The 18,752-nt window shown below is 50.3% G+C and overlaps 1 protein-coding gene across 5 annotated transcripts in view; it reads right to left on the bottom strand.

The window, feature by feature from the left end:
- The window catches only part of LOC138489504 (zinc finger protein 271-like), a 150,187-nt gene that overhangs the window by 84,121 nt on the left and 47,314 nt on the right, over positions 1-18,752 (bottom strand). For all 5 annotated transcript variants that reach the window (XR_011274804.1, XR_011274805.1, XM_069617246.1 and 2 more), the window contains one exon: positions 2,700-3,146. Coding sequence is in view for 3 of the 5 variants with exons in the window: in XM_069617246.1 (XP_069473347.1) it covers positions 2,700-3,090 (391 nt within the window). In the remaining 2 variants the exon portion in view is untranslated. The remainder of the gene's footprint in view (positions 1-2,699; positions 3,147-18,752) is intronic.

Raw genomic sequence — 18,752 nt, 5'->3', positions numbered from 1 at the left:
TCCAGGAGTTTGCCAAGGAAAGGAGTGATGGAAATTGGGCGATAGTTGGTCGGGCAAGATGGGTCGGCAGAGGGTTTATTAAGAAGAGGGTGCACAAGGGAGTGCTTCAGGGGGAGGGGAAGACTCCACTGGCGAAGGAGTGGTTGCAGAAGTCGACAAGGGCAGGAGCCAGGGAGTCAATGTGGTCTTTGATGATTTTTGAGGAGCAGGCGTGAACCTGTTTTGACGAGACTTTCATAGATCGGACTTGTCTGGAAACCTCAGGCTCGGATGTGAGCTCTCTTCTTGGTGCGGACAGAGAGCCGGTATTGCCTTTGGGGCAGGCGGCAGGCCAATTTGTCAGAGGATGTATGAGAAGCACGCCATTTCCTCTCAGCCACCCTGCACTTGCGTTTTAGGGTGACAAGGTCTGAGTCATACCAAGAGTTGCACTTGGTTTTGGGCTTCAGGCAGATTCTCATGACAGGGGCAAGAACATCGAGAGTATCAGATATAGCAGAGTGGAACATGTTATATATTATATGCCATATGTTATATAGCAGATTGTTTACATAACGTGAACCTTATTTATATAAAGACTTATCACTGGTGGGTGATGCACCTTCAAGGCAAGGTGTATCACCCACTGAGCTCTCCACAACATAGGACCAGAAATCCTCCAGCATAAACTTACACTCTACAGACCTAAAAGAAACCTCAGATCAGGCTCAGCACTTATCATTCCAGTGGCAAAATCAGCCAGAATAGGGGGCTCCTCTTTCTCAGTCCAAACACCAACCATCTGGAACTCAATCCAATTAACCATCTCCCGCACAGAAGATCACCTCACCTTCCCTAACTAGGTGTCAGCCATCTTCACTGCAACGTCAAGTGCTCCATCACAAGAGAACATAGAAGTATCCTGCCTGGGGCACGTCTCTCCCACCTCATGCATCTGCAATAAACACTGCTCGACTACACCCCCCCATCACCACCTCCAATAGAATACAGCTGAGTCTCACACAAAATTCAGTCCAGCTGTTGACATCACCTGACTCTTTCGACTCTCCTACTCCCCCCTGACGGGCACCCGCTCTCTCACCTGACGTTAGGGACCTAGCCATCCCTGCCTATCTTTGTGCTGGCTAAAAATGCATACACACAACCAATGGCAGCAGGCGCTATACAAATGCCATATAACATAGTACTCTTTCAAACGGGCAATATGGTAGACCTATTCTTTCTGTCGCCTACCTGGTTGTCTCATTCTATATTTAAGGGTCCCAACTACTTTGGTTACCTCGTACAGCCAGTGGCACTACGTCAGCAATTTGTTTTCAGATGCTGGGTGGAAAACGAGAAGTTCATCTTTGACACTGAATTTACAGAGGTGGGCGTATCTATGTCATTACTGCAACCCCCAGAAGTCTGAGGGAGGAAAATGCTGACTTTAGAGAAAAAGTCAACTCCCTTTACACCACATACATATGCGGTGGAAGATTCCCTGCAGCCCCTTCATACTTGTATTAATTATATCCCATACCCCCTCCCACATATATATGTTGTGTAAAGGGGGGTAGAGGGGGGTCAAAAAACAAAAGTCTGAATTTTTTGGCAGTCAGAGTTCTGGCAGCAACATTTTGGTATATTTCCGAGGTGGGCCTTCTGATCATAAAATGACTTTTCTTTTTCTTGGGCTGAGAGATGTTCTTTCACTAACTCCTATATAAAGGTCATGCAAGCTCTCATATTCTGGGAAAACCAAGTGTTCAGCCTTGTTTTATTGAACCTCCCAGCCTTCGCAAAGCACATCAAGTACGTCTTGTGGCTTCCTCCTGTAGACCAATTTGAAGAGTGAGATGTCAGTGGAACTATGGGGTTTTGAGGTCTGCAAACAAGGCCCACAGAAGGTGGTGTACGGGAGGCATGGTATCACAAGTATGACACTGACCTAAAAGGTACAATTTGTGAAACCTTTATTACATTCTCGTGGTTTGGAAAAACTCCTTGCCTAATAGCTACAATGGGAGTATTCTCTACCATCAAATTATAAAGAAAACACAGCCCTAGGCAGTCTCTGTCAAATCAAAATGGCCTAAACTAACAAAACCTAATGCCTGCCCTGTCTCTTATACAAAAAGTGTGCAAAGGGGACTATGTATGCAAAGGAAAAATCAGTAAACTAAAGAGGGGAGAATGCAGAAGGGAACCAAAAGGAATCTAAATGTCATTGCAAACACAGCAACCTTGTCAGAATCAGGACTGAACGGTTACAAAAGGAACCAGCAATGCTCAAGAGACCAAAGCAGGTGGGTTCAAAATCTCTAGAGACATGAAAGAAGGCCCACAACAGCGTGGAGAAATCAATTACAAAGACACCATGTTTCTTGCTCTCCTTAAATGGGGGTGTCTCTATGACATTACTGATTGTCATTTCCAAACCAAGGATTGGGCTGGCCTAACCTGGTTTAATTTGTGGTGACCATCTTGGATCGGGCTGTGACTTAACTTTACTAAAAGACCCAATCCACTGTTCTTTTGAGTCTTTTATCATCTCGTATCGGTTTATCTCCACTTTTGTTGATAGTGGTGTGTGCTACTTCCTTCTGTTCTGGGTCACACAATATTGTTAGTGCTAATTTCTGAAACGTGCACCTTTCTTATAGCAAACTTTGTCACCTAAATTCCCAATACTTTATTTTGATGAATGTATGCCTCACCTGCAGCTGTGCCTTCAATCATCCTCCCTTCAGACTCCTGGGAACCTCTGGCAAATGCCCCCATTTCATCTTCAGAGTTTCCCCTCTTCGTAAAGTTATGGCGTTCTTCATCAGACGTCCCTTCCACTTCCTCAGTCTTCACCAGGTGCACTGAATACTGACAATCCTGGGCAGGTAGCTCCTCCCCTATCTCAACTTTTACCCAATCCTCAGAGCCCTGACAATCCCAGGAAGAAGAATCTTCCTCTTCTTCAACCTTCACCAGGTTTATTGACTGTGGACAATCGCTGGGGGATGAACCCTCTTCCACTTCAACCTTCACCCACTCCATGGAGTCATCAAACCCCCTTACAGAAGGTTCTTCTCCTCTGTCGCTCAACTGCAGGGCCATAATGACATGAGAATCTGTAACAGATGGTTCAGCCCCTCCTTCGATCTTCAGCAAATCTATGAAAGAGAGAGAGACGAAAAGACACATTATCCTTTAAGAAAGTGTTCTCTTTTCAAAATCGCTCGCTTCCTAGTCACCCCTTTGACAACAAACGGCATCTATTACAAGAAAGGCGTGTTCTTCCAGAAGAGAGAAGGCAGGGACAACATCAGTAGCGTATGCTGACAAGTTCCGTAAGCTTTCTGTGTGTGGAGGGGTGGGGGTGGGGAGCCTAAACTTAACAGGGATAGAAATTAAGATCCATTGAGCAGGAGCTAAAAGTAGCCCCGGTATTTATTTATTTATTTCCATTTGTAAGTGCACCAAACCCAAAAGGTATCTGGGCACTGGTTGCAGTACATAGATGAAACAGTTGCACTTCGTAATATGGGAGAGGTAGGCACAGTCCGATAGAACAGGTGACACAACTTGATGACGTGAGCTAGGGGTCTTGTGTAAAGAGCCAGGTTTTCTATTTTTTTGCAGAAGGAGTATAGCGAGGGGTCAGATCTCAGTGAGAGAGGTAGGGCATTCCATTGTTTGGCCGTCACTACTGGGAAGCTGCGGCCGCCTGCTTTTGCTCGTTTGAATTTTGGCGTAGTGAGGAGGTGGGAGGTGATGGCTTGGATATGTCTATTGGAATAGGGTTTGTTGATTTTGCTGGTGAGGTATTTATGGTCTGTGTTTGTGATACACTTGTATGTGATGGAGAGGGTCTTAAATTTGATGCAGTCTAGGACGGGTAGCCAGAGGGCGCTCCATCTGTGGCTGAGATGTGTTCATTTTTTGGAATGTACAGTGCTGCTCTTAGGGCGTTATTCTGCATGATTTCGAGTTTTGTGGCGTTGCTTGTAGAGGATCCTGCGAAAAGGACGTTGCAATAATCTAGTTTGGACAATATTAGGGCTCTGGCTAGTGTGATGCAATTCTCCGGTGTTAGGAACGGTTGCAAGCGTTAATGAGATTAGCTGTATAGGCTGCTGCCAAGCCCGTTGCACTGACTGGTCTGGTTAGGGAGAGCGAGAAGTCGAGATAGACCCCTCGATTTTCCACTTCCTACAGGACGGTGATAGCGTTCCAGTCTATAGTAAAGAATTTGTAGTCACAGTGCAGTTTGTTTAATCAGGATTGGGTCCCTACCACTAGGAGCTCCGTTTTATCGTCATTCAGACAGAGTTAATGTTGCGCCATGCAGGCTTGGATGATAAGATTTTATCGATTTCGTTGGTATCCTCAGTGTGGTTATGGGTGATAGGCACGGGGATCTCTGTATCGTGAGCGTAATTGGTGTAGTAGTGTCGTCCAGGAGGATGAAAATGGGCTGGGTGAAAATTTCATAAAGTGTTGGCGAAACACATGAGCCTTGGGGCACGCCACAGAGGACTGGGGCTGGTGTGCCTGCCACTAGATTGGAGAAGACCCTCATTGTGCGGTTGTAGAGAAAGGAATCAATCCAAGCTGTGGTTTGGGAAGAGAACAGTGCTGCGGACAAGAGCTGTTGGCAGAGGATTTGGTGATTTTCTAGGTCAAACGACGCAGATAGGTCAAGTATGCGCAGGATGGCTAGGTTCCCATTGTCCATAATCTCATCCTTTTGGATTTTGAGATCTAGGAAGCCGGACTGGCGTAGACCGAGGATATTGTTTGACTCCAGATGTTCCTGCATTTGTAAGTTTATGTTTAAGTAGGGCGCTCCGTCTAGAATTTTAAGGAGGAAGGAGACGGTAGTGATGGGGCGGTAGTTGGTGGGAGTGTTGGGGTCTAGAGAGGGTTTTTTTAGGGGTGGGAGAATCCATGCATCTTTTAGGTTATTCAGAACGATCCCTTGTGCGAAGGAATAGTCGATGAGAGAAGTGATGAATGGTGCTAGTTCTGCAGCACGTTCTTTGATGAAGGAGGCTGGGCAGATGTCACCTTGGCATCTTGAAGGTTTGAGGCCATTGATAATTTGAGTAACTTCTTCTATCGGAACAGGTCTGAATTCAAATAGTTTGTTGGGCATGGGTGGGGGGGGTCAATGTTGGTTGGCTTTTTTGTCCGCAATTTTCCTTTCTAGTAGGGCAGTCTTGTCAAGTAGTGCCTTCTGGATATTAGTGCACCAAGAGGAATCCTTGTGGCAGCTTGCTGGCGGAGGCACAGGAGATTCAAGTTCAAGCAGCATGGAGAACAGTTCTTTTGAACCTGTTTTGGCTTTGCCTATGCGCTCATTGTAAGTGAGGGTCTTCGCCTGGATGATGGCCTGTTTGTAGGTTTTTGCTACATTAAGTAACTTATTTTTGTTAGCCTTTGACGGCGTGGTTTTCCATGTGTCTTCTGCATTTCGTTTGGTGGCTCGTAGGATTTTCAGCCTGCCAAGACATTACAGAAGGGGAAAAACCATATGCAAATCAGGCTTCGTCCTACCCCGAGAGGGGCAGTCCCACCTGAACTGCAAGGTCACATCCCTTCTGCGCAAGAGCACAAGCACCCCCAGACATGTTTCAGCCTTCTTGGACGTTATCAGTGAGGAGTAGCTCTAGGTTTTGGTTTGCGGGAACTTGGTGGCGCAACTTTGTCTATAGCTAGAAGGAGAGTTTGCTTATATAACTCCACAGTTAGGTTAGGGTTGCAGTCTGAGTGTTGATAGTTGGCGATAGGGCAGAGCATGGGAAGCATATTCTCTGGGGTGATGGTGCGTGTGTTTCTGTAATGTGAGGCAGGAGCAAATTGCGGTGAGGCTTTGGCTACGGTGTATTCTGGAATAGGGAAGGTGATGAAGCTGTGGTCAGACCAGTGGCACGGGGCGGTTGGAGATAATACTAGTATTGCTGTTCATTTCTGCCAACCACTCTAGTGTTCGGCCTTTGTTATGTGTAGGTAAGGTGATGCGTTGTGTGAATCCTAGTGATTCGATTGTGTTGGTTATGGTTTTAGCGTTAGCATCTATGGGGCCTTTGAGGCCTAGATTAAAGTCTCCCATAAGGAACAAGTTACTTACCTGTAACTGTTGTTCTCCAGCACGGATTCACATGCTCATGAATATTCCCCGTCGTCAGGCTGGGAATCCTCGGTAAAGAAAAAACCAGTATCAGTTTCGTTTCTGATCTGTCTTTCGTAGTAATAACCAATCACTGGTCTCTGCGTCATACTGACCACAGCCAATGACTGCCCTCTACCTAAGCCCCGCCTCTGGCAGCCATCTTCAGATTTGGAAGCACGTGAAGTGGCAGTATGACCAAGTGAAGAGCCGCAGAGGGGTAGGCGGGAGGGTTCGCATGTGAATCCATGCCAGACCCATGCTGGAGAACAACAGTTACAGGTAAGTAACTTGTTCCTTCTCCAGCATGGGGTCTGGCATGGATTCACATGCTCATGAATAAAGAATACATAGCAGTACACACATGCACAACCACGGGAGGTGGCAAAGGCTCAACATTAAGCATTACATCAAACTCAACATTAAGCATCTTACCTCCTCACCAGGCTCACCTCAGGCGAACAGGTTGCGCAGCACTGCTTGGCCGACCCTGGACTCCTCCCTGGAATCCCGATCGACGCAGTAGAATTTCGTGAAGGTGTGCGTCGACCTCCACGTAGCAGCCCTGCATATGTCCAGCAGGGGCACACCAGAAAGGAACGCCGTGGTAGCTGCGATCGCTCTGGTGGAATGGGCTCTCGGACGGCCAGGCAGCGGTCGGTTTGCCAACCGATGACAGTACATGATACAGCCGGAGAGCCATCTGGAAATGGAAGCCTTCGAGAGTGCCTTTCCCCGATTGACAGGTCCAAAATTCACAAAGAGTTGTGACGTCTTCCGAAAACACTTCGTGCGGTCCACGTAGAACTTCAGCGCTCTAGCCACATCCAGCGAGTGCAAAGTCCTCTCAGCCGGCGACGAAGGCGATGGGAAGAACACAGGCAACACCAAGGGTTCGTTGAGGTGGAAGTCCGACGGCACCTTGGGCATGAAGGAGGGGTGCGTCCTGAGCACTACCCTCGTGTCGTGAAAAGTCAAGTACGGGGCCTTGCAGGAAAGGGCCTGGATCTCTTCCACTCATCGTGCGGAACTGATGGCCACAAGAAAGGCTGTTTTCCACGACAGAAACTTCAACGGGGCCGAGTGCAGAGGCTCGAACGGAGGTCCCATGAGCTTGGTCAGCACCACGTTGAGCTCCCACGCCGGGGCCGGAGCCTTCACCGGCGGGAACGATCTGAACAGTCCTTTCATGAACTCTTTCACCAGACGATGAGACCACAAGGACGTCCGCCCCGTGGTTCTGGTGTATCGGGAGATCGCAGCAAGATGAATCTTGATGGACGCGTGTGCCAGTCCAGCTTTGGCCAGCGTCAGCAGGTACGGCAGTACTTGGGGAGCCGTAATCCGTAGAGGGTTAATCTTCTGTGCGTGGCACCAGACAGAGAACCTTTTCCATTTGTGTCCGTAGCATTTAAGAGTCGAGGACGCCCTGGCCTTTGCAAGAACCTCTCTGCAGTCGGCCGGTATGTCGTATCCTCCAAACTCTAGCGCTGCAGGAGCCAGGCCTGCAAGTTCAGCGATTTCGGGTCGTGGTGGAGGATGGCGCCTCCTTCCCCGGAGAGTAGATCCGCGTCCACCGGCAGCTTGATTGACGGGGACGCTGACAAGTCCAGAAGGTCCGGGAACCATATCTGCCTCGGCCACGCAGGTGCAACGAGGATCATCCTGCACCGTGACCTCTTGAGCTGGTTGATGAGCCGGATTAGCAGTGGCAATGGAGGGAACGCGTAAAGGAACAGGCCCTCCCAGGGGAACGAGAAAGCATCGCCCATGCTCCTCGCCTGGGGAAACCTGCTGGCGAACCTCCGGCACTTGGAGTTCGTCGACGCGAACAGGTCGATCTGGGGTGTGCCCCACCGTCGGAAGAGGCGATCCACTAGATCCTGCCGTAGCTCCCACTCGTGGCACGAGCGCAGCTCCCTGCTGAGTGAGTCGGCGATGGTGTTTTTTATCCCTGCCAGATGAAACGGCACCAGAAACATCCTTTGGGCGACGGCCCAATGCCACAGGTCCTGCGCCTCCTTGGACAGTGCTGGGGACCTGGTTCTGCCCTGTTTCCTGATGTAAAACATGGTGGTGGTGTCGTCGGTGAAGATCCTCACCACCTTGCCCTTGAGGGACGGAAGGAAGGACCTGAGGGCCCAAAACACTGCACGGAGCTCTAGGACGTTGATATGTAGTGATTTCTCCGTCGGGAGCCAAAAGTCGAGTGTGATCCTTTCCTCGAAGCTGCCCGTCGTTTGGATCCAGCGCGCGTCCAGGAACTCCTGCAACGGGCGCATCCGGAGCCTGCACAGGGAAATGAGGTAGATGCAGGAAGACATCATTCCGAGGAGGCACTTGATGGACCTCACCTTGGCCGCGTCGGACACCAACATCCGTTTTACCTTGCCCAGGATGGCCTGGTCCTCTCCTCCGACGGGGAGGCCAGAAGGGACACTGTGTCGAGCCTCGCTCCCAGAAACAGTGCGTCTTGCGCGGGTACCAGGTGGGATTTGGCGTAGTTCACGGAGAATCCCATGTCCGTGAGAAGCTGGACGGTCCTTGCCGTGTGGTCCACGGCGAGCTCCCTCGTCTTGGCTCGGATGAGCCAGTCGTCCAGGTAGGGGTAGACGTGGATCCCTTCTCGGCGCAGCTGCGCCGCCACCGGTGCAAGGCACTTGGTGAAAATCCTGGGTGCCGACCGTAGTCCGAAGGGGAGGGCTTTGAACTGGTAGTGACGCCCTTGGACCACAAACCTGAGAAATTTTCGGTGCCCCCTTAGGATGGGAATATGGAAGTAGGCATCCTCCAAATCCAACGACGACAGGAAGTCTCCTTCCTCCAGCTGACCCAGGACGTGCTGGAGGGTGACCATCCGGAACTTCTGAGCCTTGATGAACTTGTTCAGACGTCGCAGGTCTAGGATGGGGCGCCATCCTCCCGTCTTCTTCTTCACGAGGAAGTATCTCGAGTAAACTCCGGAGCCCCGAAGCCTCTTTGGAACGAGTTCTATGGCGCCCTTCCTGAGCATCGCCTTTACCTCCCGGAGAAGCTGCGGGACGTGAAGCTCTTTCCTGGCCACGGGGGGGGACGCGCGGGCACCTTCTTTGAAACTCGAGCGCGTGGCCCCAGGCTAAGGCGTCCAACACCCAACGGTCGGTGGAGATGGACTCCCACACGCTGACTAAGTTCGCCAGCCGGCCTCCCACCGGGGTGCTTCGGTGGGGGCCCGACCCCACGGTCAGTTCAATCCTGTTTCGACGAGGCTTTGCCGCCTTGACCTCCTTGGCGACGACGGCGGGGTCCGCCCGACTTGCCTCGTCCCCTATAGGCCTCCTGAGACGACGAGCGGGCCGCTTGACGGTAGGTGGAGAAACCGCCGCCGGAGCCTTTGGAGGCGCCCTTGCCTCCGCTGCTCCGAAAGGGTGGCCGTCGTTGTTGCAGAACCCCAAGGGCCCGGGCCGTCTCCGTGTCCGCTTTAATGGCCTGAAGGGAATCGTCCACTGTTTTCCCAAACAGGTTGTTCCCATCGAACGGCATGTCCAGGACTCTGGTCTGTACGTCTTGACGTAAGTCCGTAGCCTTGAGCCATCCATGCCGCCTAAGGCACACGCCGTTGCCCAACTGGCGAAATCCCGTATCGGCGATGTCCGTCGCAATAGTGATGGCGTGGTCCGACGCCACCTCACCTTCCTGTAGGATCTCCAGGGCGTCCGCCCTCTTGTCATCCGGTAGGAAGTCCAGCAGGGGAGCCAGTTTGTACCATAGCTCCCTGCCGTAGCGGGCCAAGATAGCCAAGGCGTTGGCCGCCTTAATCGTCGTCGCTGCAGACGAGATGACCCTGCGTCCCATAGAGTCCAATTTCTTTCCCTCGCCGTCCGGCGGGGAAGTCGACCCCCCCCCCCCCCCCCCGCTTTCTTCCTGGCCGCCGCGGAGACGACGGAGTCCGGGGTAGGCTGCGCCCGGAGGCACAGGAGGGCCGCGTCCGGGACCCGGTACTTCTTTTCTTACCGGTCTCTTCTAGCTGGCGTCGTGGAAGGGTTCTTGAGGAGGGCGAGGCCCTCATCCCAAATGTCGTCCAGTAGAGGCACCGCGACGACCGTCTTCCTCTTGGCCTCGCGCCGTTGATAAAGGAATCCTTCCTTTTTCTTCTCCTCAGGGCAGAGTTGGAAAAGTTCGGATGCCCTGGCGATCATGGAGTGGAACGATCCAATCTCGTCGGGCGGAGAAGCCCTGGTGGGAGGTGACGATGGAAGATCGTCGTCCGTACCCGTCGCGGCCGTGTCAGTCCCCGTATCATCCCCTCGAGTCGTGGACGGGGAGGAGGGCTGGACGGGGCGCGACGGCTGAAAAGGAGGTGGAGGGTGAATCCTTCTTTTCTTGGGAGGAGGAACGCCAGAAGGTCCCGGTTCTGGGTCCCCCGACGGGAGTGGTTCCTCCGCTGGCAACGGTAGTCTCGTCTTTATCTCCGAGCATAAGGACTGTATAGCCAACAAAATGGCCGCCGAGTTGTCTTGCGGCGCTGGCAGAGGGGAATCCGACGGGCGATCAGGGGCCCCGTCGGCGCCCTCGACGATGTCGTCGTCACCCGCATCGGGATCCATCCCGACGGGCCGGTCTTTTTCCACGCCGAGGCCGTGGCTTAAGACCTCGATCAGCTCTTCCTCCGAGGTTGAAGCCGAGTCTACGACGACACCCTGCCCCCCCCTTTTTCTTTTCCGCCAGAGATTTCACGGGGGTCCTATCGATGGGCATAAAAGAGGACTCCCTCCGAGGTGGCAGGGAGACTCTGAGCCCCGAGGTCGCCACCACTGGCGTAGCCTCCACAGTCTGAGCCAGTGCCGCCGCGACAGTCTCGATACAGGCCTTGGCCGGATGGATTAAGGCCTTCACCACCTTAGGTGCGCTCACCGCCTTATCCTTGAGAGGGGGGGGGACACTGCCTCGCTCCCCCTCCGATGGGGCCTTCGAGCTCGACCGGGGCCTCTCCAGGAGCTTCGCCGGGTGCTCAGCCTTCCTCTTACCCGACCCAGAGCGTTGGCTCGTGGTTGATGGTACCGGGGAGGGTGCGCCCTGCCTGGCGCCCGTAGAGCCCGACCGTTCGGCGCTCCCGGTGCCAGCGGACTCGCGGTGCTTGGCCTTGTGTTGGACCCCCGTCGCCGGGGCGTCCTCAAAGGTCTTAGAAGACCGCTCGGATTTCTTCCTCTTCTTCTCGCCGGACGGGCTCTTCCCTTCCAGCCAGTTGGCGAGACGTTGATGGCGGTCCTTCATGGTCCGCTCCGACATGTTGCCGCAAAACGCACAGTCCTTCTCCACGTGCGTCTTGTCCTCATGTAAGCAGTAGAGACAAAAGGAGTGTTCGTCCTCCTTAAAGACATTCTGCAGCTGGCATCCAGGGCAGACCCTGAACAGCTTTCCGGGCATCGAGCTTCCCTTCTCCTGGGCCATGTCCGGGACGGGCCTGAGGAAACTTCTGGAGTCCTCCAAAAGCGTAGCTCAACGAAATCTTCACCCTTGAGGGGCGCAGACGAATCCGACACGGGTCCCCGTTGATCGGATGGAGAGTCGGTGGAGCTTGAGGCTCTTTTGACCGAAAAAAATGAGGTTTTTGAGAAAAACGTGAAAAAATAGCATTAACGCTCGAGAGCAATAGCACGAGGATCCCAACACATGAACGTGCGGTAAAAATCTGAAGATGGCTGCCAGAGGCGGGGCTTAGGTAGAGGGCAGTCATTGGCTGTGGTCAGTATGACGCAGAGACCAGTGATTGGTTATTACTACGAAAGACAGATCAGAAACGAAACTGATACTGGTTTTTTCTTTACCGAGGATTCCCAGCCTGACGACGGGGAACATTCATGAGCATGTGAATCCATGCCAGACCCCATGCTGGAGAATCATCACAATCCCAGAACGAAAAGATTTCACAACAAGACTTCAAAGAGCCGAAACCTGCAAGGGTGTTAAGGACTGAACAACTGCCTGCACAACAAGACATTCATCAGGAGAAACTCACAAGCGCGAAAAGGAGGGAAAGATTGCCGGTTGCACTAGAAAAGGAGGCCTGAACCCCAGAAAAAACTTTAAGTGTAACCAGCCATAACAGCAAACACAAACTTAAGTTAAGTTCAATCAAGAATTTTCCGAAGGAACCATCCAATATGCAACACTGTGAGAGTGTATGGAACAGCCTATGAGAAATGAGAAAACCATGAGCGCCAGCTCTAACAAAACCAAGAAGGGGACAAAAAGAAGAAAAATCCACCACTAGTGTTGACAAGCAACTGGCTCAACATCAATTAAATGAATGCTCCAAAATTCACACTGGAGGTAAGAACAACATCGCAGTATTCATTTCGCCAATCTCCTCACTCAATGATTCTGTTTTCTCCCCACAAAGCCCCAAAAACTGAAATTACACTCGAAATCCGCTGAATTCCACCCCATTCCAAGCTCACCCAAATATGATTGCGGCCTTGAACATCTCATTGGCCCCATTTTTAAAGCTATATGTGTCAGGAAGGGCCTGAAGGTAGCGGTGTGCCCACTAAGCTAAAGGGAGAAAGGCACACAATAAGCTGGACTACAAGGAGTCCTGTAGACAAGAAAGGATAGGCAACAGAGGCTGTGAACAAAAAGGGGCAGGGAATACAAAGATACAAACATGCTGGGTTCCCTCTTGGGGTGTACGCAGAATGGGAAAGAGTGTTCCACAGACCTTTGGAAACTCCAGCCTTCTGCACAGATTGCTATTACAGGGGCACACTGTGAATGCTCATGGCTGGGAACAACAGCAGTGGGTGTCTGTATCTGAACCCTAAGGCACGAACAAGGTAACAGTACTCACAAGACTGAAGCCTGCACAGGTCCAGCAGGAACCGAACAATGACTGCTTCCTGAAACAGGAACCAGTACACTGTAAACAATGGCACGAAGTACAACACTGAAACGCGACAAGGGAAGGGGCAGAAATTGCCTGCTGGAGCCCAACAGTCAAACTCTGTACATAGGATTTACATAAAACACAAGTGAAGACAAGAAAAGAACTATCCAGGGAAAGGGAAGCCAAGGAGAGCAAGGTTCAGAACAGAGAACCGGAAGAAAGGAAAGGCAGAAATCTAGTATCTAAATGCAGGGAATGGCGACCGGAAACTGTACACAGGAATCAAGAACAGTAACTCAGGGCTAGAAAGACAAGCGAAGGCTAGCAGAGGGAAATTAAGGAAACAGCATAACTGAAGTGGAAAACCAAAGGGGAGGACAGAAGACTCAAGGAAGACAAGGACAGGAATCATGAACAGAGGGCTACAGGCAAGGAAGAGAGCAAGGGAGCAGTAGCCAGGAAACAGAGGGCTTTAAATAAGAAAGGGAGAAAGGGGGCTGTAGCCAGAGAACAGAGGGCTGCAAACAAGGAAGCAGGGCTGCAGTATGGAAGGCACAGAGGTACAGGCAAAAGGCCGGGGAGAGATGGCTGAGAAGCAGGGCAGCAAGGCTGGAAGCACAGGGCTCTGGAATAAGAGCAGGAACTGGAAGCCACAGGACAAAGCAAATATCTAAGGAACAGGGCAACAAAGGGCTGGTAGAAAGCTCAATGCAAGAGGCCTGTGCTCCTGCAGGCAGCTGCTTAAATACTGAGCTGCCCTGTGCTGAAGTAGGCTAATTAGCAGCACCTGGAGCAGCACACCTGAATGTAATTGACCTCCGCCCTCTCTAGTCCTGGGAAAGCGAAAGTTGCCCTGTTCTCCAAGGCTTCCGGGGATTGTAATGCTGGAACTGCTGCATATGAATATCCAGGAAATGGGAACTGCCACAGGGTGCATTATGGGACATGTAGTTTGTAAAAGTAAATACGAAAGTTCCAAAGCCTTGTAAACGGAAAGTAAAGCCAATAATATGAATAGGTGTTGTCCAGGGAGTATTACGGAAACAATTTGTTAGGGAGAATTGTCTCTTTAGGCTGAATTTCCTAACCTAGTCAGTCCCCCAGCAGCTTTGCTGGATTTCTGGAGTTTGCTTTTTTTTCTCCTGCCAAGAGTGAGACTCTTTCTCCCACTCTTGGACATGATTTATGGTGTTCCTTTGACTGTTTGTGCTTTATGGGCTATGGGGTCCTTTACTCCATAGGGTCTCATGTGTTTTTACTATGTGTGTTACACAGCACCCTCCGTGTAGTGACACAGGGGTGTCATAGTGACACCCCACCACAGACTCCATACCCTAGGACTGACTACTGTCTCCCAGGGCATGTAAAGTCACCATTGGCTTTACTAGTCCCAAATATTAATAGAAACCGGTACAAACGATCATATTGTGGACGTACTGGTCGGGGCAATTCGATTACCCCGGGGTCTGTTAGTCGAGGGGGCACGTCTCTGTCCCCCCTGATCGAGTTTTGGCTGGTGGCAGTGGATACTACTTTTTATATTCGACCGCAAATATATACCGATGGGATTTTCCCATTGTTCAAGGCTACCAAGTTTAATTATTTAATTCTCATAGCCTCGAACATACCGCCGGTTTATTTATTTAATATTAATTCGCCGGTTGGTATTTTTTGCCAGGACTCGATTCTAAAATGGCGTTTGTGTTCTCTTCTGTGACTCCAACCCAAGTCGAGCCCTTTGTTCCACTTTTTGGCCCGCTTCTCCACAGAAGCCTCCAAAAGTGGTGCCACTCTGTCTGTGTACCACAGGGGGTGTGGGAGGGGGTTTAGGCAACCTGGACTGAGTTACCTTGGTAACTCAAGTCGCACTCTTGTGTGATTGGCCCAAGTGGTGAGCCGGCCGGCTCACCACTTAGCATGTTTGATTGACAGCTAGGCTGAGTGAATGGGGGTGTTCTGCATAAAAGCAGGGCTTTGGGGACTGGAACTTCAGAAGTCGCCACAGGACCTGAGAATCCGACGAGGCAGAAGCTGAGCCGACCTACCACGACGACACCACCGGTGGAGCCCTGCGGAACCGACTCACCACTTCCCGACGACAGAGAAGATCTCCCTGCTGGAGAGGCTTCTTCCCCCGACTGGTGGGCACAACCAGTTTACCTTCTTTTCCACGCATCCCAGGACGTCTTGTGGTCGAATTGCCCGTGCCAAGCACCCCGGGGCAACCGGATAGCCACTTACCACTGGACTGCGAATAAAAGGACTGCTCCTTTTACCTGAGAACTTTGCGGCTGGTTTCTTCCCTGGCAGTGCAACGGACTCCTGTCTTCCTCCCCGACGAGATCCTCTCTTCCCCCGGACGAAGCACCGACTTGCATCCGCTGCCAGGAACAACTGCCCCCGCAGGAGTATTCTCACCACTTTAAGGTACCGTGTCCGCCAGGCCTCCCTTTCTAAAGATTGCTAGAAGGTAATAATAATCCCTTAACCTTCTGGACTGGGCTGGCCGTCTTAACCATCTAACTGGTCCCTTTCTTTGGTCCAACCCTTTCTGAACCTTTTCAAGACTTTTGTGCACTTCAACCGTGTGACCTTGGACACATTTCGTTCTGATCCTCTTAAAGTGGATCCGGCCTTCTGAAATCTAACTTCACGGTTTTACTTTGCCTTCCTCTCTTGTTGTGTTCTTGTGTTGGGATCTGTTTCAAATTATACTCTGCTTTTCTCTCCCTTTTAAAACGAATTATTAGAGTGTCATCTGCGTTAAGCGCTCACCGCCGTCTGAAAATAAGTGGGGCTTTACTTAAGGATTGTCTAATATTCTTTTAAGGGAGTGTATATCTTTTAGTGACCGTGTTTTTGAACTGCTTAATATTAGTGCCTGTGTGTTTTACTAGATGTGGTTTTAAATAAAAAATTATATCTCTTTTACACCAGGCCCTGGTCAGTGTTTACTTGTTCTATTGTGTGCTCTTGACCTATTGTGAATACTCTGTATACTGCCTAACTCTTCTTGAGGGAAGTCTGACTGCTCAGCCACAGCTACCAAGTGAATCTGTGTGGTACAGACTGCTACCAAGTGGGTTTACTGCCAAACACCTGTAGTCTTAAATCTTTTGCAGTGGTCCCAGAGGGAACTGCACAGGTTTCTGCCTAACACAACTGAGTCCCAAATAGTCCACGATGGGTGCCAATTGGTGTGCTAGTGGCACAATCGTGACAGTATACCCCTCTCCAGGCTCCATGTATTTAGACCAAAAAGAAGATTGAGTCCAAGGCCAGTCTCACTGTAGAAGGGTCTTATACTGTGATAGCACATCATGATGAACCAAACCCTGTTTAAGGCTTCAAGGTGAGAGTCTTTAAAGGAGGACACTTTTACATCCAGTAGAACCTTAGTGTTTAAATCCAGGCAAGGCAAGTTTTCAGAGGTACAAAACACTGCAATGTGTCCATGGACTGAGGATCTGCGAAGCTCTGCTGCATGCTCCATTGCTTCTTCTTTCTTGAAGGAAGACATGTTCAGTAGGGCTGGCAATGGTGCAACATTGATAGGTGGAACCAGGGCTATGGCTGGATTGGTTGCCCTAGGGGGTTCTTCCACATCTTCCAGTGTATTGATAGTCAGTGTGATTTTCTTATTGGAAGGCACATCAGGCAAGACAGGAAACCCATTGCAATGTACAACCAAGGGTGCATCTTTGTTCGTAAATGATTCTTCACTGGCAATCATGTACCTGGAAGGGTTCTTGAAAGGAACAGTATCCACTAAAACAGTATCTGTCTCAACAACAGGGTCATTTGAGGGATGTAGATCAGGACTCCCTTGGAAGTTTATATAGTCTTTGCGAACAGAAGGAAAAGCTTCAAGAAGCATGACACCAATGACTGTGCTTATCAATAGGTCTTGGACCACTTTGTTCAAGTTCATGTCTTCCCTGTTGGTTAGGGTAGTATCGGGCAAGGGCTGGCTTTCAGAGTCGTGTGCTCCGGTTGACTGATGGATCTGGGGTATTGACTGAAGACAGAACTGGACTCCATACAGGTGCTGGGTTAAGTTCAGGATGGGCCTCAATATCGGACTCATGGTCTGGTGCTGGAATGTCATAGAAGCAGAGTATATGTATGACTTAGTCGCTTCAGTAGAGGCTGCGAGTGTGAGTAAAGGACTGACATCAAGGGCAAGAACTGGCAAGTCCTTCAACTCAGCGGAAACTTCACTCAGAAGGTTACACTTGGCTTGTGGTGAAATGGCAGCTTGCGCTGTTTGACCAACTGGAGGAGTGAATTCTTCACTTGTTTTGCAACAGTCTGAGTTACTCTGGCTGACAAGGGTATGAGCTGTGTTAAGCTGTAGCTGGTATGCATATGCAAATTTCAGGTCTTCCATCTGCTCTGTGTAGGTCTGTATCCGTTTCTGTGTTACCATTCCAGACCTTGGCATGTCGATATTCAAAGACAGAATGTCGGGTGTTTTACATAGTGCCTCATGGTCTGATATATTGTGGCCCCTTGATAGATTCCATGTTAAGCAAGTAGACAAACTCATCATAGAGGTCTTCAGTTTGACGTCTAAGGCACACAAGCTGTTTCTTTAACTGATATGTTCCTGTGACATCTTCCAGACCTACAATGTCAGACTCTGGTGTAGCAGAAGAGCAAGGTGTTGAAATGTGAAGACTAACCTTTGTGTTGCTGTGGTTACTAGTTATCGGGGAGGTATTAAGAAATCCTATGACCTGTATTGGTCTTTTGTACACAGGACCAGCAGCACTCATCTCAGAACACTGAGTGTCCGGTCCTATTGAATCAGTGTTTTTAGCAACCTGGAGTGACTGTGCAGCTAGCCATGCTGATCTAGGGCAAATTACTTTAGCAACAGGGATCCCATTAATGTATTGCTGTGGTATGCCTTCTGAGGTAAGAGAAGTGCCTGGAGAAGGAGATTCAAGTAGATTCAAATGGGGAGTAGTGTGCTCTGGGAGAGGCTCAGTGGAACGCAGGTTCTGTGAGGTAAGTATGGAATTGGCAGAAGGTTCTGACTTGATGTGTGCATTGGCAGCACTAAAGCTATTAACGAGAATTCCCCATGGGCTGTGCTAGTAATGTCTGCAAAAAGTGGTTTTCATCTTGCAATTCCTCTGTAGATAGTAGCTCAGGGTCGTAATCACATATATAACATTTTTGGATCACAGAGCCAGTGTGTGTAATAAGCATCACGCAAAAAGTGATTTTTTTGAAGATGTGTCTCCATAAGTTTAGCAGTTCTCTTAGAAAAGGTGCGTGAACCTACAGTCTTAGGCATGGGTTTCATTTGCAGGGATTCAGATACCTTAGACTTAAATGTGCCTGGGAAAGCAGAATAAATATGCTCTTGCATTCTCTCAAGAGGGGCCTGAGGGTAGAGGCATGCCCACTAAGCCAAAGGGAGAAAGTCACACAAGAAGCTGGATTACAAGGAGTCCTGTAGACAAGAAAGGATAGGCAACAGAGGCTGTGAACAGAAATGGTCAGGGAATACAAAAGGTACAAACACGCTGGGTTCCCTCTTGGGGTGTACGCAGAATGGGGAGAGAGTGTTCCATGGAACTTGGGAAACTCCAGCCTTCTGAGCAGATTGCTATTACAGGGCCCACTCTGAATGCTCATGGAAAGGAGCAACAGCAGTGGGTGTCTGTATCTGAACCCTAAGGCACGAACAAGGTAGCAGTACTCACAAGACTGAAGCCTGCACAGGTCCAG

The sequence above is a fragment of the Ambystoma mexicanum genome, chromosome 9, assembly GCF_040938575.1.
Source record: "Ambystoma mexicanum isolate Mex_15411 chromosome 9, UKY_AmexF1_1, whole genome shotgun sequence".
NCBI lineage: Eukaryota > Metazoa > Chordata > Amphibia > Caudata > Ambystomatidae > Ambystoma > Ambystoma mexicanum.
Note: the sequence above shows the minus strand (reverse complement) of the source record. Positions and strands in the feature narration are given on the sequence as shown.